Source organism: Meles meles, chromosome 18 (genome assembly GCF_922984935.1).
Source record: "Meles meles chromosome 18, mMelMel3.1 paternal haplotype, whole genome shotgun sequence".
Lineage (NCBI taxonomy): Eukaryota > Metazoa > Chordata > Mammalia > Carnivora > Mustelidae > Meles > Meles meles.
In genome coordinates this window covers 49,488,831-49,511,160 of record NC_060083.1, presented here as the reverse complement: position 1 = coordinate 49,511,160, position 22,330 = coordinate 49,488,831, and the positions used below count along the sequence as shown (strand labels likewise).

The following is a 22,330-nucleotide window of genomic DNA, read 5'->3' as shown; positions in this document are numbered from 1 at the left end:
GGGTCCTGGGATGGAGCCTCACATCGGGCTCTCTGCTCAGTGGGGAGCCTGCTTCCCCCTCTCTCTCTGCCTACTTGTGATCTCTGTCTGTCAAATAAATAAATAAAATCTTAAAAAAAAAAAAACAAAAAAAAAAAACCCTATATTCCTCTTATTTAGGCCAAGTGCACAGTGTGGTGAGCTGGTAAGATCCAAGCATTTAAGTTGCCCTTCTAGAGCAAATGTCACCATCGTTGACTCTCTGACGCTAGGCTGTCTAGCTGAGGGACACAGGCCTTCTGACATCAGTAACCCGCCATGGCCTCACTCTTGCACCAGGAATATGTAAAACGATGAAAGCCAGCATCAAACTGGCTTGAAGCTGAGAAATTATCTCCTCTTTGGAGAGAAAATACCAGTTTTTTAAGGGCAACTATTAAAACTGAGAATAAAGCCAAAAATCATACTTCAAAGAACTTTTCGGTCTTGAGTGAAGCATGCCCAATCAATGTTAAGACACACTACAAAGGCATGGCCTATGATCTAACTGGCTCCACAATTTTTTCCCCTGAGTATCTTCTAACTGCAGGGATTCTTTCTTCAAAGAGAAATATTAAGTGAAAGTGGTACCCAGAGCTGCAGGCTGTGGTCACTACAGTCTGAGCTGCCTGCAGGGTGGCCAGCCACGCCAGTAGAGCCTCTGCCAGCCTGCTCAGTGCTCTAGCTGTGGTTTTAAGATTTTATTTACTTGTGAGAGAGAGGGAGTTCAAGCAGAGGGAGCAGCCGCCTCCCCACTGAGCAAGGAGCCCAAAGCAGGACTCGGTCCCAGGACCTTGGGATCATGACCTGAGCCAAAGGCAGGCGCTCAATGGACTGAGCCCCTGAGGCATCTCCCATGTTCTAGCTCCTACGCGGCAACACAGAGCACCCTTACGGCGCAGGGCCATGAGGTCACCGGGGAAAGTTACACTCTACCTGCAACATCTGTGGCCACCAGGATTGGGATGTCCTTTTTCTTAAAGTCTGAAATGACCTTGTTTCTTTCACTCTGATCCATGTCCCCATGAAGCAGCCCAAGATTATGACCCTCCTGCTTAAGGTTACTGGCTAGCTCCTCAGCATTGGCTTTTTTAGTAACAAACAGGAGAACACTTCCTGAAGAGGTAAATTCTACCAGACGCCGGGTAAGCCAGTTCCATTTACTAGGCCCAGAATGGAGAATTTCCACTATCTGTGTCACATCTTCATTTGCCTGAAAAGGAAGAAAAGAGGACAGTGACATTTGTGCCAAAAGGCACCGAACAAGGACCAGACATCACTTTCCACCACCCCTCTTCTCCTCAGGCTTGCTTTCAGCAACTCAAGTGCAGCTCGAAACCTACATCCCTTCTCAAGTCACTGTGCTCTACCTAACTATTCATAAGCCCCAATACTTTGCAATACAGTGTTACAAGAAATTCAGATTATTTGTTCCTAATAAATTAAACTCCTTTTCTCTCCTTCCCACTCACTGCTCCTAATACAGTTCATATACACATAGAAGACACTCAAAAATGAAAAGCAGACAATGTCTTGACACCAGCTAACTGCACAGAACTTTAATAATAAACATGGCAAAGCAACTTCAGGAATTCTCAAGGTAGCCAAATTTTCCACATAGGGCATACGGAAAGGTAAATTCCACGAACTCATTTTCACCAGGCCTTTCAAGTCATCCCGCTCCTCCTACAATCACTTTAAATGTCTGTTCTATCCTGTCTTCTAGTCAAAGTGTGCTTTCTCTCCCCGCTAAAAGTTTTTCATTATTAGGTAAAATTTTAAACATTCCAAAAAAATGAAGTGAACATTATCACCTCCTATGTACCCATCACCCGACTTCAACAATTATCCGTATTTTTAAAATCCAGCTGTCTCATCTATGCTACTAACCTTGTGTTTTTTAAAACAAATATGAATTACACTGCCTCATCTATAAATACATAAGCACGCAGTGTTGTGATTTTCCTCACAATAGTGGAAAAGTAATTCCATGTCTCCCAAATATGAGAAATAACCTGTAATAACCTAGCCTTGCTATTAGGGTTACCTCTCCAATGTCTCCCTGCACCACACGAATAGGGTCGATCAGGATGTCTCTGGCCAGTTTTTCAATCTTCTTCCGAAAAGTTGCACTGAATAAGAGAGCTAAAAGGTGAAGCAAATTCTGTTAAAGAAACAGTGACTTCATTTTTGAAAACCCACTATTTTTTTTTATTTTGTTTTACAAAATAAACCCACCTGAACTTTAAAATTTAGTTTCAAAACTGATTCACTAAGGAAAAAAAACGTTTTCCTTCTTCTATTTTTATACATTCGCAGTTAAGACAGGGACTGTCGACATGGTTCGAAAGGGTCTGACTTCCAGTCAGCAGCCCTGCACTGTGCTTTAACTCTACGCACTGACAAACCCACGTAACTTGGGACAGGTCATTTAATTCTCAGGCATGGATTATCATTTACAAAAACAAGTAAGTTATATCTGATGATCTCTAAGGTTCTGTGCCACTCAAACTTTTTATCTCCTCCTCTGTGGTTCTCACCAGTACCCACATGATCATTCTTGCTGCCATACTGAGTGTTTATAAAGTACAGAGGTGTTTATTCTGAATATAAACATGACTTAATAAAACTGCTTCATACATACTCTGTCTGTCAGGACGGACATGACTTGCTATGGACCGCACCTGGTATTCTGGAAAAAGTAAAACAGTAAAATTAACATTATAACTCCATATGATGGTTTGGGATGTCTAGGAAAAAGTCATTTTAGTAAAAATATCCATACGAGGAGTTATAACTACTAAAGAAAGTGTGAAACTCCTAGGCCTATCATTCAGTACGAAACCCAGAAATCCTTTCCCCTCCACCCAGCTAAGCTGGGCGCAGTAGTTTCCATCAATAAAGATGCGTTATTCAGAATTTCCACAAAGCTGGTTAAGTTGGGAGGACAGGAAAGCAAGAAGCCTGAAATGATATGACATCTACTACCTAAAAACACAGACCTTGACCTCCACAATCAAAGGCATATGAATAAAAATAAAGTATAGAGAAAATATTTTCCCTATACACAAAGGCACTTTCAAAATGTCTGTAACCCCGTCAAGCCTAACATACTTCCTGAGAGAATGCCTAAAAATACCTAATGGTTTAACTCTATCTCTATGGTCTAATCCTATACAGGAGTATTTTTAGCATCTCCCATACAGAAAGAAAATGCTAAGTCTAGAAAGACAAGAAAAAAACGAGTATCATGAAGATGCAGACAGAAGAAACTGGTACCAAAGGCATACCAAATCCCATGTCAAACATGCGATCTGCTTCATCAAACACAAGGTAAGAGACTCTTTGAAGATTGGTAGCTTTCTTCTTCACATGATCAATTAGTCGTCCCTATGAGATCCAGAAAATGAACAGGAAGTATAAAGGCATTTACAAGAACTTTCTAGCATTGTACTCCTGGCAAAAGTGCTAATACTCCTCCAGCTGTCGACTATAACAGACACTGGGTCGGACAGACCTGGGACTTTATGCACTACAGAGCTTAAAAGAACAGAAAATTAGAAAAAAGTTGTGGGAACATGGCCAGAACTATTTTGTGGGGCCTTCTAAAACAACCTAATTTAGGACCTTTTTGATAGCTTTTTATTTAGACTATACTCTTTTAGGAACTATGACCAAACTCAAAATTGTACGGTCCAAAGATCATCTTCTTTTTGATTCCTGATGGTCTCAAGTAACCATAGATCCACTTTCTAGGAAAGCATTAAAAAAAAGCTGAAACAGAGGGGAATCTGTAGCTACTAACATATATGCAGACAGTCTTAATAGACTGCTAATCTAGGCACCCAATCAAAATTAAACCAAAGCCACAAGCTGTGATTATCAGAGTATTCCCAACCCTGCTTTACCACATTTTAGGGGCCATTCCATCCAATAACCAACCCCTTTCCATACCAAGAATGGCTGAGAAGCCACTTGAACCCAAAACATACTTACTGGGGTACACACAACAATCTCTGCCCCCTCCTGAAGGGCCTTGGCCTGCTCCCACATGCTTCCTCCTCCATATACAGCGACTGATCGAAGATTATACGCTTTCCCAAACCGCTTACATTCTGCATGGATCTGCAAAGTTGTTGACATAATGACATGAACAAACCAGGACCCTGACCAATACCCAAAAGGGAGTTCTAAAAAAAAAAAAAAAAAACCCAGAGAATGTGATGTCACAGAAAATCAAAAGCTAGAAAATGCTTTAAAATCACATTTTTATTCATGAAGTAAATGAACAGAGCACCAATAGGCTATCTGCAACCCTGTCTTGATTATTCTTTTTTCTCTTTTAAACTTTTCTTCCTGACCTTGTCATTGCCTTTCTACCCAAGCAAAATGAATTAGCCCAGGAGGAAAACATTGGGAACTTAAAACACAAGCAATTCCTGAATATTTTTTCTCTTTCAACATTTTCAGGGAACAATATGTGTTTGGTCATACGGAAAATACACAGGAACACAGTATTTTCCAAAAAGTTTCCTGGTAGCGCAACAATGTGAATGAATGTTCTTCATACTATGGAACTGTACACTTAAAAAAAATGATTAAAATGATCAATTTTATGCACATTTCACCACATTTTGAAGAAGCTTTCCAGTTAATTCTACCCTCTTGACAGACTCGTCCCTTCCTAGTTCACACATAGAAGGGGGCATTCTACACAAAGCACGCACCTGCTGGCAGAGCTCCCTAGTAGGACACACGATCACTGCGATTGGTCCATCTCCTGGTTCCAATTCCTTCTGGTCCATTATATGAATCAACATGGGCCAGATAAAAGCTGCAGTTTTCCCACTGCCTGTTTTGGCAATACCAATCATGTCTCTACCACTTAATGCCACAGGCACACCCTAGAGAAAAAATAAAGTATATCCACTCTAAACTTTCACTTTGAAAGACATACTGAAGGAAATCCTAGGGAAACTAAGGACATTCACTTCCAATGAAACAAAAATATCCTGATAGGTCATGCACACTGGCTATAAAATAACAAGGAATACCTGGCATTTCCATAAACTGCTTGATTTATAGCAAATAATATTATCATTCTCTACATGTGGGTCAGCCACGGGTTACAAAATATGAACGACCATTTTGCTTGAGATACAGAAATAAAAGACTGCAATTTATAATGTAAGTGGGTGGCTAAAATCAGAAAAATTTCCACTTGAGAAGGTACAGACTAGCTTACTCATCCACATACAGAAAATTCTCATATTCTGTGTAGGAATGAATAAGCCCCATATATAAATGGAAAACAAAAGTTATTACTTCCAGTTATAAATGAGAATTTTCAGGTCACAGCCAAAGGAATCTTGGTCACTGGCAGTGCTTGTCTACACCCAATCTTTTTTGTTATGTTTATGTAAAACACTGCTTTCCTCAGGTCATATTTTTAAGATATTTAGCAGATACAAAAGAATATTTCCCAGCCCCTTTAGTGACATCTTAGAATGGTCAGTAATACACTTTCATTAATTTTTTTTTTACTCTTTAATTTTTAAATGTTTCAAAAATACTCTTGGATTTCATCTATGTTTTTTCCAAGCAAAATTTGGAGACTAAGCCACAGATGAAATATTCAGTTATCTTCTATCTATGCCAATGTAATTTTGGACTACATGCTGTTTCACTGCTCTGACCTGTTTGTAAAATCAGCATTGCCACTGAGTATCATCCTGCTTTGTTGTTCTCTCATTATGCTTTACTTACCTGGCACTGTATTGGAGTGGGCTGTGTGTACTCAGATTTCCGAATCTGGTGCATAAGTTGTTCATCAAACCCAAAATGAGCAAAACTACTTCCTGGTCTAGGAGGCGCAGCACCAGAGACCTACAAATAAAGACAACTCCCAGCAGTGACTCGTACTTCAAAATGGGCAGCACTGGAAGTTCAACAGTGTTCACCTGCACCTTGGACTTCACTTCAGTATACACAAGGGAAAATAGAAGTCTGTGGTCAAAAGTGCACACTGTTTGGAAAGGTATAACCCAAGTAATAATAGATCTAAAGCCTTACATAAAAAAACTCCATTATAAATATTCCTGAGATAACTGTCATATGATTTAAAATGATTAAGTGCCTAGAAATCTCTTAAATCATAATTTTCTTGTAAGAAATAAAATATTGCTCAATGAACTGGAAAAAGTCATGAATACTTTTTTTGTCATTTTGCATAACTATTAACCAGATGGTAGAAAAAAATAAAAAGGAAGTGCAAATAACTCCAAACAAGACATGTCTATACCCACTGGTTACTAAACACTGTCTACATTTTCAGTTCTGCCTAAAGAGCTAGTGTACCACTTAATGATGGTCCAGCTACCGTCAAACATTGATCAAACTATACCCAGGTAAAGAATGGGGTTTCTAACCTCCATGTTGACTCCAACAGTAGCAACTCTGCAATGCTTCTAATACTGATAATGTCTAATCAGGATTTCACCTAAAAGGTTTTGGCAGGGCGCGGGTTACCCTTGGAAAATAGACAATGCATGCATATGCACACATCCTCTCACAGGTTCAAACATCACACAGAAATTAGCAAGGCAGACAGAAGCCAGAAAGCTGTCCACCCTAGAGGAGACATTACTGTATTATCTGTGTTTCACTTAACTAACATCTAGCAGTACCCAAAACAATGTGGTCAAGGTGCAACCCAAAAATTTTTGGCAATTAAAAACTATTATTCTGAGGCACCTGGGTGGCTCAGGTGTTAAGCATCTGCCAAAGGCTCCGGTCATGATCCCGGGGTCCTTCGATCAAGCCCCGCATTGGGCTCCCTGCTCAGTGGGAAGCCTGCTTCTCCTTGTCATTCTCCCCGTTTGTGTTACCTCTCTCGCCCTGTCTCTGCCAAATAAATAAATAAATATAACCTTAAAAAAAAACTACTATTTTGAAATCAGTGCATAATTTAAGGTGTTAATTTCTTCTAATTTTTTAAAAAAGTGTGCTACATATAATTTGAAATGTCTTAATTTTAAAATATTCTAAGACTTCACATATTGTTTATATCTATTGGTCCTGTCTCTCCTTCCTGATGATGGGGACTCTTACCCCTTCATTTCCAGCCTGCCCAACACAGTTCCTAGCACACACTACTCACTGCAGAAACACTTCCTGACTAATTTTAAGGTCACAATGACTTCTTATTCCAACACAAGATACAAAATTGACTGAACATATATATGGCATTCACATGTGTTGCATTAAAGAAAAAACAATCCTATCCTAAAAGAGCTGGAAGACTAAAACAATAAAAATCAAGACATAGGAGCCTAAAAGGATATAGTTATTACTCTATCAAAGACAGTCCAAGGACCATTAGAAAAGAAGGTTATTTTAGTTTGGATAAGTGATATTACTAACCCTGGACTAACTAATATTAATTTAAGAATATATGGCTTAGGAGAGTCTAGTGGCTTAGTCAGTTAAGCATCTGCCTTCGGCTCAGGTCATGATCCCAAGGTCCCCGGATTGAGCCCTCCATCAGGCTCCCTGCTTGGTGGGGAGTCTGCTTCTCCCTCGCCCTCTGCAGCTCCCCCGCTTATGCTCTCTCTCTTAAATAAATAAATAAAATCTTAAAAGAAAAAAAAAAAAAAAAAGAATATTTGGCTTAATGATCGACTTACCCGAAGATTGAGCTTATGACGGAGATCTATTAGCTGCTGAGGGGTGAGGTTGGTTATCTCTTCATGCTCATTGTAAAAATTTTTTTCAAATGGTGGATAGTCAATCTGCAGGTCCAATTATTCAAAGTTAGTCTAGAATTCAAGAGTCAATCCTGTAAGTTTGATTTTAACGCAAAATAACCTTTTACACATATTACGTAAGTAAAGCCTTAACCAGCAAGAGAGGACAAAGGAATTCACTTATTCATGACACACATCCCAAATGTACAGCCAGTATCTTTACCAATTTCCATTTTCAACATAAACACCACCCTACTTCCTAAAGAGACTCCTAAAGGACACGGCAGATTTGAACTACCTTGATGCAGACTAAGGAATCTCTACATAGTCAAAGGCCTCAGAAGACAAGTATTTTTTTTTAATTTTTTTAAAATCTAAATTCAATTAATTAACATATAGTATATTATTAGTTTCAGAGGCAGGCAGAGTTCAGTGATTCATCATTCTTATATAACACCCAGTGCTCATTACATCACAGGCCCCCCTTAATGTCCATCATCCAGTTACCGAATCCCCGCCCTGCCCAGCAACCCTCAGTTTGTTTCCTACGGTTTAGAGTCTCTCACGGTTTGTCTCCCTTTCTGACTTTGTCTTGTTTTATTTTAGAGGACAAGTGTTTTAAAGACATTCCACTTTATACATTTAAATATGCTTTGGAATAAGCTGTTCACCTAGCTCTAGCATTTAAAAACATTTCTAGTATTTCCTATGAGGAGAGCTCTGCCTTTAGAGGGAGTTCTATTCTTTTACAAGAAACTCTTTACATAACTTTTAAAAATGTATGGCTAAGGGGCGCCTGGGTGGCTCAGTGGGTTAAAGCCTCTGCCTTCGGCTCAGGTCATGATCTCAGGGTCCTGGGATCGAGCCCCGCATCAGGCTCTCTGCTCGGCAGGGACCCTGCTTCCCTTCCTCTCTCTCTGGCTGCCTCTCTGCCTACCTGTGATCTCTGTCTGTCAAATAAATAAATAAAAAATTTAAAAAAAAAGGTATGGCTAAGCATTTCCAATTCCAAAGAAGAAAGAAGTCATTCCTGCTACTCTTTTTACAACTTACTGTACTGAGACTATAAAAATAAGCATATCACCACTTATGAATTTGGTTAAATGATTCTCTTTAACCACCTAAGTGGTCTATGATAAAATTACATTAATCCTAGATATAGCCTAAAATTACCTTTCTATGGTATTATCAACAAAAAAGTAAGAAATAAAGTTTTAAAAAAGTTCTCCTTTAGCACTACAAATAGGCAGAACCTTTTATACTCCCCACCAGGCTGTACTAAGCGACAACAGGATTTTCCTCAGTTCTCTTCTCTTTTTCAGAATGGAAGCTCCCTGAGGGCAGAATTGCTTCGTTCACAAACTGTACGTACAAATGTGTTATTTTTTGTTATACACATGTATGAAGTGAATAAAATAACAAATATATGAATAAATACATGAAATGAATGTGAAGAAAGCTACACAGAAGCAGAAAGGCTATCCTTTCCTTACTTCTGGTCTCTCCTGGCAGGCTGCCCGCACTACATGAGGACAACTGTGGGCTACCCCAGCACGAGGACGAGGTTTGACAGCTTCGTCAAGTATCTCAAACACCATATTAGATGATTATTTCAAGTACTTGTGTGTTTTTCCTATTAGATTTTCATCCTTTATCTTATCATGTGCCTCCTCCCACATTAGTGTCACATTTTTAGTTTCGTTTGCCACATGTGAATACCAAGGCATTATTTGGTAGCATCTGTGCAAAAGGAAACATTTAAAAATTTGAGTATAACCCATACTCTAGTCTAGACCAGTAGTTCTACAAATGTTTTAGTCTCAGGTGCCCTTTACACTTATCAAATACACAATGAGCTTTTGCTTGTATGGGTTTCATCCGCTGACAGTTACCATATTAAAATTAAAATTGGGAAAATTCTTTAAGATTTATTCATTTAAAAACAGTAACACACCACTATACTATAACATAAATCTTTACTTTAAAAAAAAGTTATAGGGGCGGGGCGCCTGGGTGGCTCAGCGGGTTAAAGCCTCTGCCTTCAGCTCAGGTCATGATCCCGGGGTGCTGGGATCGAGCCCCGCATCGGGCTCTTTGCTTAGCTGGGAGCCTGCTTCCTCCTCTCTCTCTGCCTGTCTCTCTGCCTACTTGTGATCTCTGTCTGTCAAATTAATACATAAAATCTTTGAGAAAAAAATTAATTAATTAAAAATTAATTATCATCTTGTTTTACATTTTTATATATCTCTTCAATGTCTGACTTAAAAGAAATTGGCCCCTACTATATTCAAATTGTTGCAATATACTGCTTTGATTGAAGCCTAAGAAGAAAATCTGGCCTCACAAAAGTATGTAATTAGAAAGGGAAGAGAGTATTTATTTTTAGTAGTCTTTTCAAATTCTGGTAGATTTTTACTTCTTTGATAGTACACTGAGCCTTGACAAGTGGTCACTTCCTAAAATATTATTTTCATTGTATAATCTGACACCACATAAATTACATTATAATCCATGGGTCTATCACACATTTTGAATGAAGCCTTTACTCATGCACAATCTCGTAAAATCATGCATTGTATATTTGAAAATACTGGTTCACTGAGGTAGTATGCAGATCATCCACATGGTCAAACATTTCACGATACAATTTAAAAAAACATACTTGTTTATCACTATCCATTTCATTACAACAGTCTTTAAGTATTGGAAAGTTGTTAAACTCCATGAATAGAAGTTTGTGAATAGAAGTTTCCCAAATTCTAATTTTCGCTTGAAAGCTTGAATTCCTATCAGTGGCAATAAACATTTTCAATTGTCTCCCTTGAGAAGTCATTCATTTTCTCAAATGAAAATGGTATTCCATGAAAAAAAAGCAGTTAGGTCAGCTTACAACTCAAACACCTAAGTGCCTACCCTAGAGACAACTATCCTATTCTGGCATGCAACAGAAATGCTTTATCCATACTTCTCATTTTGTCACACAGAAGAAAAAGAACCTAACACAAGGGTCAAGATTTAATAAATCAGGGGCGCCTGGGGTGGCTCAGTGGGTTAAAGCCGCTGCCTTCGGCTCAGGTCATGATCCCAGGGTCCTGGGATCGAGCCCCACATCGGGCTCTCTGCTCAGCGGGGAGCCTGCTTCCCTCTCTCTCTGCCTGCCTCTCTGCCTACTTGTGGTCTCTGTCTGTCAAATAAATAAGTAAAATCTTAAAAAAAAAAAATTTAATAAATCATAATTTTTACCGTTTTATCCAGGATTTTCTTTAGTGAAGCTGGCCCTTTTTTTTAAAAACAGTGAGGGTGTAGCAGGGAAGAGTATAACCACTACTAGACAAGCTGAGAACAGTGCCCTGGTTCATTCGTGCTAAGGTTTCAGGACTGCGACCTACCTGTGCTTTTAACTATCGATGCAGATACTGATGTTGGAAGAGGCAAATTATGCTGGCATTATTATGAAAATTATTTAGAGTTTGCAGACTCCCTGAAAAGATCCTTGTAGGAGTCCTTGGACCACACTTTGAGAACCACCATCCTAGATCTAGATTAAGGCATGCAAGACCTAGTCTGATATCTAATCTGAATGAAACACTTTTTTTTTTTCAAGTGAGTATATGGATATCCTCATTCTCATTCTTTTTCCTGACTTAAGGAAACTATAATTCCTGGCTCCACTTTGAAGGAACAGCTGCTCATCTGCCCCAGATCTGAGAAAAACAATAAAGATTTACAGCAATTAAAAGACAAATGCAGACCCAAGGTAAAGGATGGTCTGGAAAACAGGTACAATTGCTTGAAAAAAATTCTTAGCCTAAAATCGAACAGGAGCGAGCGATTCAGCTGTGCCTTGAACAATATAAGCTATAAAGCTTCACTTCCTGACTCGACCACTTAGCAGAGATGGGAAGATTCCAAAGAACAAATATTTCCATGACATAAGGAGTATGAATCAGGATTACTGAGATATTGAGAAAATCTAGATATTAAAGCTGAAGGGAACTATGGGCTTTTGAAATAAGAATCAAATTCAGCAAGAAACACCATACCTCCGAATGATCAATGGGAGGAAGAGGATCGATGATTTTTTTGGAAGGTGCAATGGGATTTCCATCACTGTCATATTCCAAATTATCTTCTTCTTCCTCCTGAACCACACCAGCAGTTGGGTTCTCTGCCATGTACCGAAAGTAAGCTTCCTGCAGGAAAGCACAAGAACATACTCACACCCAAACACAACTAAGAACGTCTCCGCTCCTGTAATTAGTGCGCACAGTGCACCAGGTGACTGCTCACAGTTTAAATACCTACCAAGTAAGGCAAGACTTATACTAGGAATGATTCCTTTAACAACAGCAGTATTCAGAGGGACAATCAAAAGAAATGAATGAGACAGTTAGTACTACACAATGATTTAACTTGTTTAACAAGACTTACAAAACGGTCTATCCTGCAGCCTTCCTGGGGTGGGGTGTCTACCTACCCTGCCCAGAGCTGTGGAGCACATGCTGTGGACTGACCAATCCAAGTTTGGAAGTTGACACTGATTAGAAGGTTCACAAACCTGGAAAGGGCTATTGCTCACTCTGGTTCCCTTCTCACCATCCCACAACTGAACAATGGGGAAGAAAAATACTGAAGGACAGTCATTAAACTAATGTTCCATCTTGAAATATAAGAATCACAAACAGAACCCTTAGAAAGAGGTAAAGGTTAGATGTTGCTAGAGGCCATCAGTAGATCCCACACTATTTCTTCACTTAGAAGCATAACATTTAATTTTGGAGAAAAAAAATCAAGCTGAATAAAGCTCATATTTGTTTTTGATGTCATAGTTGATGAACAGTTCCATCTTCAACATGGGGGAAAGCTATGTGAATTTTTCTATTACCAATTGATCATACAGGTAGAAAAAGAGCAAGTCACATGACATTCCCTGCTCACTGTCAGGAATGGCCATTTCAGTGAAGGCAACCTCTAGCTTGTCCCCAGTACAGACTTTGTGGGGTGAAAATAAAAGATAGAAATACTGCATAGGAACTCACTTGGTCATCTTCCTCTTCAATGTCATCTCGAATACCCCTGGAAAAACAAGCGGAGAAACAAACTTCCCTGCAAATGTTCCACATACCCAGCTCCATACTTATAACAGGTTAGTGTTGAATTCCATACAGCACAGGAACTCTCAACACTAACAGTAACAAAGCAGCAATAAGCACACTGTACACGACCCATTCAGCATGTATGTGTGCCTTCACTCTGAAAGCTGCACTTTGCACTCTTCTGAATGGGATGATATGGGACCCTAGAAACATCAATTACTAATGAGGGTCTAAGGAGTAAAAACCTTTGAAGATAGATACCCAAAGATCCTAGCCTTGAAAACCCCGTAAGACAGACACAGTGCAGTTGTGAAAAGCATTTCTAAAAGAAACTGTATTTAAAAAAAAAAAAAAGCCAAAAACCCTCTATTAGGTATATACTAAAAAGAATATCGCAATTTTCTTACTGGCCCCTAGAGTTTCTAGCTCTGGAGTAATTGGATTCAGCCAAAATCCTTGCGGACAGAGGAGAACTACCTCAACTCTTTTTGAAGTTTGATACTAAAACTCCCAAGCAGTTCTCATGGAGGGGTGTGACCACTTGCAGCACCTCTCAGCTGCTACAGAGAGTATGGCCGTGTAGTTCCCATAACCATCTGTTTCTAACAGACTTTCCACCGAACCTAGAGCACTTGCTGTTCTCAAGGCAAGCAACGTCACCAGCTTAGGGCAGCTGGAAGAGGATGTAACACACAGTAAGCACCAAAGAGAGGACTGAACCTCCATGTGGCGCAGGAACCCTGGCGAGGGCCTGAGGCACTGACTGACAAGCAGACGGTAAGTCCAACCATGCCCACCTGTGTCTGGTAAGCAAAAGCCTTAAGAGGAGTGTATTCAGCAAGGGGAAAGAAAAGAATTCGCTTTCCCAGAAAATAAGATATTTCAAGTTCTGATTTGCTGCTAAAGCCTATCACTCCTTAAATAAACCAGTTTGCATTACTTATTGATAACATACTTTTTATGACAGAACCACATTACTCATAATTAATTCTGCAGGCATTAACTTACTTCGTATTAATTATGGGACAAAACTCAGAACAATAAGCCCAAACTTTAGTAATTACACGCTTTCAACCACTGTAACTCACTCTAGCGTCTACTAAAAAATTACAATGAAAAACTAAATACTATTCTACCAAAAAGAATGTTTTTAATTACTGCAAATGCAAAGATTTTGTCATCTCAAAATATATTATAAGATACAGGGATAATTTCAAGGCAAGATATTCGTGTATTTTAATTCTTCTCTACAAACTTTGGGGGAATAAGCTTTGTATTACTTTAGCATTTTTCATGTAACCTTTGTGAGGGAGAAGAAAACAACTTACTTTACGTTTTTTCTTTCCTTGTCCTTTTCTTCAAGCCTCTTCATGTCTCTAGCCGCCTGATCCTAATGAAACAAAAGGTCATATGGAATCGTTTCCACTGAACACATGAAAAGGGGAATTTTTTTAAAGTTAGATTATTTTATTTCTTATAATGTATTATTTGTTTCAGGGGTACAGTTCTGTGATTCATCCGTCTTACACAATTCACAGTGCTCACCATAGCACATACTCTTCCCAAAGTCCATCACCCAGCCATTCCACCCAGCCCCTCCACTCCAGTAACCTTCAGTTTGTTTCCTAAGAGTCTCTCTTATGGTTTGTCTCCCTCTCTGGTTTCCTCTTGTTTCATTTTTTCCTCTCTTCCCCTATGATTCTCTGCCTTGTTTCTCAAATTGCACCTATCAGTGAGAGTGTATGATAATTGTCTTTTCTCTGATTGACTTATTTCGCTTACCCTCTAGTTTCATCCATGTCATTGCAAATGGCAAGATTTCATTTTTTATGGCTGCATAATATTCCCTTTATATATACACCACATCTTCTTTATTCATTCATCTGTCGATGGCCATCTAGACTCTTTCCATACTTTGGCTATTGTGGACATTATTGCTATAAACACTGGGGTGCATGTGCCCCTTCGGATCACTACATTTGTATCTTTGGCTAAATACCCAGTAGTGCAACTGCTGGGTCATAGAGTAGCTCTATTTTCAACTTTCTGAGGAACCTCCATGCTGCTTTCCAGAGTGCCGCACCAGCTTGCATTTCCACCAACAGTGTAGGTTCCAAAGGGGAGTTTCTTTATCAAGAATTTTTAGATTTGAACAAGTACCATCACACTTTTAGCTATGTATTTCAACAGTTACATCTTGATATAATCAAACTGTATTCTGACACTTACTTTTTCAAAGAGAAATACCTAAATGTTCTAAAAATTTGGCTATATGTGGATCACATAATTTTTAGCTACAATATTTACCAAACATGGAAAAATTAAGAAAAAATGCTTTTAACTAGTCACTTAAAAAAAAAAATCATGGCTATAAAAGGCCTTAAATACTGGCAAACTAGCCTTTCTCAAAGTGTAGCTTAAGACCATTAATATCAAACTATTAATGGGGCTAGCAAAATAATGGCAAATTTCTGGATCTGACTTTGGAAAGACAATTCTCAACCCGGGGTGAATTTGTCCCCAGTGAACACCTGGCAATGTCTGGAGATGTTTCTGGTTGCTTCAGGACATACCAATATCTAGTGTGTAAAGGCTATACATGCTGCTAAACATCCTACAATGCACAGGACAGCCCCCAAAACAAATTATCCCCAGATGTTGACAGTCTGAGGTTGAAAAACACTTCTCTAAATCTACCAAATCAGAATTCTTGGCGGTGGAGTTAAATGCATGTATTTTCCATTTTCCAAAGGTAATTGTTATACAAAGCAAATTAATAATCACTGATCTCTTTGTTTTACACATGTGAAACTCAAGGTCAGAAAAATTAAGTAATTTTTCCAAGGTAAAACACATCCTGCACTATCATTTCTTGTTTTAAAGCAACATGAGTTTTTCTGATTTCTTTGATTTAAAAAAATGTCACTAACTGTAACCTGGCATGGTCAGGTGTTCTATCTAATTAAATGTTCCTGATAAAGAGGACTTATTTTAATACAGAATACTAAACATAAACAAAATTACTTTTTTAAGGAATTGAGCCCAATTTATGGCATACTCAAGACTACAAATAAAGTGAAGATGGCATAAGCAATGTAACATAAGGAATGGGTCACAAACATTTATAGAACCTATTTTTTAAACCTACATAAATCCTCTTTTGAAACACTGGTTAAAAATAAGTCTTCATCTGGGCGCCTGGGTGGCTCAGTGGGTTGAGCCGCTGCCTTCGGCTCAGGTCATGATCTCAGGGTCCTGGGATCGAGTCCCGCATCGGGCTCTCTGCTCTCGGCAGGGAGCCTGCTTCCCTCTCTCTCACTCTGCCTGTCTCTCTGCCTACTTGTGATCTCTCTCTGTCAAATAAATAAATAAAAATCTTAAAAAAAAAAAAAAGTCTTCATCTTGACTTCAAACACTAGAGAAGTTAACATTTTCTAGTAAAAAATATACCTGAGATCAAGGATTAAGGCAATATTGTGGCAACAACACTCTCTCCAAGATCAGACAATATCCAATCTCACTGTCCAAAAATCAGCAAAACCCCTTTGGATATTATACCAAAACCACCCTGAAGAATGATATTGTATCAAAAAGATTTACTCTCCTACAGTTTCAACTACTTGAAATGCCAAGCAGGAAAATGTGGGCTATTCTTGGATACTCCCACTCAAAAAGGGTTACACCAAGTTCCATTACAAAAAATCTGAATTTAAACCAGGAATTTAAACTAGGGATTGCAAGATAAAATGAAAAACAGCCCTTTGGGAAATGTCTGTATCCCAAGAGGGAGAAAAATCCATATAAGACACCTCAAACACGACAAAACACTACCACCTTTACTTGCAGAGAGAACCATTTAACATACTGAACTAAATCACTCCACGTTGCAAAGCACATGAAAGTTCTGAATAGTTCTGGTGTTATCCCAAAAATACAGTGCTACGAGAACTTAGATATGGAATGACACAGCAGAAAGAATATGGGATTTGCACTTGAATTCTGGCTTTGCTACCTATAAAGTGTATACTCTTTTAAGAAGCAGGTAATCTGAGTTAGTCTAAATCCAAGATGGGAAACAGTAACCAGTACCAATCTGGCAACAAAGGAAGTAAACCAGGATAAGAAAAGTTATTTTCTTTTGATACAGACGTGCTTTGCTTGCACTTTAGTAAGTAGGAATATTCTACAGAAGCATGCTGCAGCTTTTTCGGTATCACACAGACACCTAAGCTCAGAAAAATATTTCTCCACCGTAAGAAAACTAAACACAACTGCGAAGATAAATGGTTGTAAATGGTAGCTTCAATGTCAAGACAATAAAAAAGAACTGACAGACCTAAGGCGAACAAGAAAAAGCAAGCCCTACCTATCTAAAGCAGACAGCCATTAGCGCGCAAAACTGCTTTTGTCTTGTAAGAATAAGAATGCAGGCTTAGTCTTGCCAGAGCATCCACTTTTCAAGAGTCTGGACTTTAGATAAAATCTTCTAATCTTCAAAATTTTGGCCCACGTGTGTAAAAAGCAGTATCTGGGCCAAAGAAAAAACATCTACATTGTTTTCCTTCTTTCCCTCCTTTCTTAGAGATGAGAAGTGGCTGAAGATTTTAGCTTACAAGTACCTGAGGAATCTAAGGACTCTTTTTCATAAACAATGAAGTGACAGTATTTTGAGCAAGAGGAGTAACATGACAAACAACATGCTTTAGTCTAATTACTCTGTTTCTGTACACCACACAAATGGGAAAACAGAGAACTGAAGGTAGGGAGAAAATTTACACCAGGCAAGAGTTAATCAAAGTGTAAAGCAGGCTGACTATAGTGGAAACAGAAAGGAAGAGGTGCAAAAGAGACTATAAAGATTGAGAAAACTTGCCATATAAGAGGAAAAGTACCAGGACATACTAGAAGAGCTAGGTTCTCAGGACTACTAAGCCAGAAATACCCAGGTCCCAGCTCTGCCACACAGTTAGCAAAGTGATTTGAGGCAACGGATTTGAATTACCAGAGGGCTCAGTTATCTTGTTATTTTTTAAAAAATTGTATTCCCATATATTTTTTTCTGCCAATTCCCCACTGTTATTCTGAGGATTAAAAGAAGTTAAGTCATGAACATGTTTGATCTTTTTTTTTTTTTTAGATTTTTATTTATTTATTTGACAGACAGAGATCACAAGTAGGGAGAGAGGCAGGCAGAGAGAGAGAGAGAGGAGGAAGCAGGCTCCCTGCCAAGCAGAGAGCCCGATGCGGGGCTCGATCCCAGGACCCCGGGATCATGACCTGAGCCGAAGGCAGAGGCCCAAACCACTGAGCCACCCAGGCGCCCCATGTTTGATCTTCTAGCATTAAGAATATAAAAGACAAAAAACCTGGTTGAGGAAGAAAAGATGCCAGGGGGACCCCATCCATGTAAAAATGGTCATGATTAGAAAAGCAGAGCTGGGGCGCCTGGGTGGCTCAGTGGGTTAAGCCGCTGCCTTCGGCTCAGGTCATGATCTCGGGGTCCTGGGATCGAGTCCCGCATCGGGCTCTCTGCTCAGCAGGGAGCCTGCTTCCCTCTCTCTCTCTCTCTCTCTGTGCCTGCCTCTCTATCTACTTGTGATCTCTCTCTGTCAAATAAATGAATAAAATCTTTAAAAAAAAAAAAAAAAAAAAAAAAAAAAAGAAAAGCAGAGCTGATACAATAGAGACTGTGAGACTAAAGACATGAATTAGTTACACAGAATTCAAGTGGACAAGGTCAGTAGGGAATGTACAGAGTGAAAATAGCAAATCAATATAGAGAACTATAAGAATCAATGTATTTCAGAAATTAGCAGGAGGTCATAAAAGTAACAGGTAATAGTAAGATGAATATGTAATGAATTTTTTATTGGTACAATGATATGGTAGTTACGTTTTTTAAATTATCTTACAGAGATACAGTGATACTAATGGATGACATGACATGCCTGGGATTTACTTTAAAACAATTTAAAAGAGGGAAGAGGGGTTAGATAACACAAGATTGGCCAGAAGTTGCTAATTTATCAAGAAGGATATATGGGAATTCATTTTACTGTTCTACTTTTGTAAGTATCTGAAATTTTTCATAATAAAAGGTTAAAAAAAAATACAAACATCAAAAAGATAGGAGAAAAAGGACAAAATGCAGAATCACAAAAGCCTAGTAAGAGTTTTAAGAACAAAGTGGTTGCAAGTTTCATTTCTACAGGGAGGTCAGGATGCTGATAATGTTGGTAATAAGAAACAAATATTAAAAGTACAGAACACAGAATTCATAATTTTAGCAAGTTTTTAGAAGTTTAATTGCTTTTCTAAACTTTTTAGAAGTTTAACTGTCTTTAATGCTAGACTAAAGGAGGTAATATTCATTCCATGTAAGAATCGACAAAGAAATACTAAAACACACACATACAAATCTTGTACTACCCTTGTCCAAGGGTCACTGTTCAAACTTCTAGGCACCAATCATCTCTGAAAATACTACAAGGCATGTGGACATATGTTTAAGAAGCTATAGAGTATGAGAGGCGTCTGGGTGGCTCAGTCGTTAAGTGTCTGTCTTCAGCTCAGGTCAAGATCCCAGGGTCCTGGGACTGAGCCCTGTGCTGGGCTCCCCGCTTGGCAGTGAGCCTGCTTCTCTCTCTCCCTCTGCCTGCTGCTTCCCCTACTTATGCTTTCTGATAAATAAATTTAAAAATTTTAAAAAAAGAAAAGAAGAGAAAAAAGAAACTATAGAGTATGAGAGCAAAATTCTCCCAAGAGAGGGCAAAATCAAACTCTGAAGGACTGAAACACTAGGTTAATTTGATCTATTCTAACTCCTGCAGCTTAGCAAAACAGCCTAGATACTTGCCTCTACTTCAGCCATGAACGCCTCCAAGGGATCGTCATCGCTGTCAGAATCTGCTGGCTTGGAATGGAACTGCTGGCGGGTAGGCGAGTTTTCAGCAGGAATGTAAGGTAAATCAACATTGCTAGAGTCTTCTTCCTCATCTTCAAAATATCTGGAAATTTAAAAATACATATATCTGAAAATTAAGAGGCATGATTGGTAAAGTGAATGTTTAATTTGGGGTTGGTGAATTCTTCATTTAACAGAAATTATTATGCTGTATATATGTTACTAATAAGAGATCTGAACTATACATGTTAGAGACCTCCAGGCTTTGGCAAATGACCTATTATTGTTTAATACACACAAAATTCTAATATTGAAAAAAAAAAAGTCACAGCAGATTCTCTCATTTCAACAATGTATATTCAAATCACATTTCCAGTTCTGATAAAAGGGATGAGTCTTCAGTAAAAACTTCATGTATCACTGTTGAATAGATAGAGCAAATACTAAAGAATGTATGCTATGGGAAAAAAAACCTTTGTATGTATGTATAAATATTAAAAACCAAGCTTTTTCTTTATGATCTTTTTTTTTTTTAAGATGCTGTTTATTTGACAGACGGAAATCACAAGTAGGCAGAGAGACAGGCAGAGAGAGGGGGAAGCAAGCTCCCTGCCAAGCAGAGAGCCCAATGTAGGGCTTAATCCCAGGGCCCTGGGATCATGACCTGAGCTGAAGGCAGAGGCTTTAACCCACTGAGCCACCCAGGCACCCCTTTCTTTATAATCCTTAAAAAAATTTCAGCAATATATTCAAAAGGCTAAGGACTTTTCTTCAGAAGTTCTGGACTACTTTCTGAGGACAGAAAACTTCAAGGATTAAGAATAAATACTCAATCCAGGGGTGCCTGGGTAGCTCAGTCTTTAAGCGTCTGTATTCAGCTTGGGATGTGTTCCCAGGGTCCTTGGATTGAGCCCCACATTGTGCTCCCTGCTCAGCGGGAAGCCTGCTTCTCCTTCTCCAACTCTCCCTGCTTGTGTTCCCTCTCTTGCTATCTCTCTCTCTCTCTGTGTCAAATAAATGAATAAAATCTTTAAGAGAATAATAATAATAATAATAAATGCTCAATCCAAAATCATTCCCCGCAATTCTTAAATATTCAGAAAAGACAACTTCATAGCTCTTTATAAACTAAAAACAAAAACACTGTTTAGACCTTATTTTAAAATTAAATAAAATATTAACCAAATATTAACTAAAAAAACCGCAGCTTAAAATTTTAAAGCATTTCAGGTCTTCATGGGAATTATTTTAAAAGCTCTAACAACTATCATCTGCTACACATACATACATACTCATTTATATAAGTTTCATTTAGCAAAAGAAAAAGTATCCCTGAACTGCTAAACTGCTCTCTAGGATAATGATCCTTGAGTTTGCTAAACCTTAAATATCTACTTCTGTATTTTAATCCCTGCAACATAAAAGCCTTTAAAAATGCCACTGTGTGTCCCATTTTGAGCTCTTTTTTTTTTTTTTTTCCATTTTGAGCTCTTAATTAAAAACAAAAAACAAACAAAAAACACCACAAACAAAAAAAAACAACTCAACTTTTCACAACTGGGTTGGACATAATAGCAGTCAGAGATTTCTTCACACACAGCAAAGAAATGATCATCTACAGGAATTAGAGCTCAAACCCTCAAACCTTAGCTTTTTATAACCACCACCCATCAGATACTCAAGTTTAAAAAGGTTAATTGGTAAGTTTGTTTCCTGAGAACTCTGGGCAATACCAGCAGATTTTTTTTTTCCCACTGTAAGATGTCACAACATAATCGTTTTAAGACCTGGCTGTTGACAAACTGTGTCTCTACCAGTTGTGACAACTGCCTGTGTCACAAAACAACTTACATGGGGTAGTAAAAGACTTCAACACAGGCCATCAAAACCACATACTACTTAAAACTCTTCAGTCATGTTTAGGTTGAATAGCCTCAAATCTTTTTTTTTTGGAACAGGGAAAGATATAAGTAAGCACACAAGCATTATGTTCCTTACAAATGAATAAACTCAACAATTTAACTTATTAGGAACAATATAATTCAGTGAGATAAGCAATTAAAGAACTCATATTATTATTGGGGAAACAAATGGTTTCTTTACCTCAATTTCTGTTGATAGAATGAGTATCTCAAAGCCCACCCCTGGCTAAACTACCAGAATTTCCACTTACGCATTTTCTTCATCAAAGTTGGCCCGTTTAGATCCAATTTTGTAGAAAGAAGGGAGCTGTGGTGGAGCTGACTTTCCAAATCCAGAAGAAGAGCTGGTTGCCCCAAAGGCACTGTGGGACTGCTGTGGGAGTTTGGGTTCCTCCTTCTTTCCAGCACTAATAGCAAAACCTCCAAAGCCAAATCCCCTTTTGGTTCCAGGGCCACCTTTATTCCAGTTCATGGTGTCAATGGCTGATCTATAAGGAAAAAAATACATTAATAATAAATTTAACTTTATGAATAGCCCACTGATTTTTCATGTCTCTTCCAACTTCTGCCTACAATTCATTTTAAACTTTTGCCTCTAAAAACTATTTAATTTGGGGGGCGCCTGGGTGGCTCAGGTGTTTGAGT

At 38.5% G+C, this 22,330-nt stretch overlaps 1 protein-coding gene across 5 annotated transcripts in view; it reads right to left on the bottom strand.

The window, feature by feature from the left end:
• DDX42 (DEAD-box helicase 42) overlaps window positions 1–22,330 on the bottom strand; it is a 40,858-nt gene that overhangs the window by 5,848 nt on the left and 12,680 nt on the right. For all 5 annotated transcript variants that reach the window (XM_045984848.1, XM_045984847.1, XM_045984852.1 and 2 more), the window contains 13 exons: window positions 21,937–22,173; window positions 19,716–19,866; window positions 14,188–14,249; window positions 12,803–12,839; window positions 11,807–11,956; window positions 7,704–7,808; window positions 5,785–5,904; window positions 4,746–4,922; window positions 4,015–4,143; window positions 3,309–3,408; window positions 2,663–2,710; window positions 2,066–2,163; window positions 955–1,231 (listed from right to left, as the gene is read on the bottom strand). In XM_045984848.1, the coding sequence (XP_045840804.1) occupies window positions 955–1,231; window positions 2,066–2,163; window positions 2,663–2,710; window positions 3,309–3,408; window positions 4,015–4,143; window positions 4,746–4,922; window positions 5,785–5,904; window positions 7,704–7,808; window positions 11,807–11,956; window positions 12,803–12,839; window positions 14,188–14,249; window positions 19,716–19,866; window positions 21,937–22,173 (1,691 nt within the window). The remainder of the gene's footprint in view (window positions 1–954; window positions 1,232–2,065; window positions 2,164–2,662; window positions 2,711–3,308; window positions 3,409–4,014; window positions 4,144–4,745; window positions 4,923–5,784; window positions 5,905–7,703; window positions 7,809–11,806; window positions 11,957–12,802; window positions 12,840–14,187; window positions 14,250–19,715; window positions 19,867–21,936; window positions 22,174–22,330) is intronic.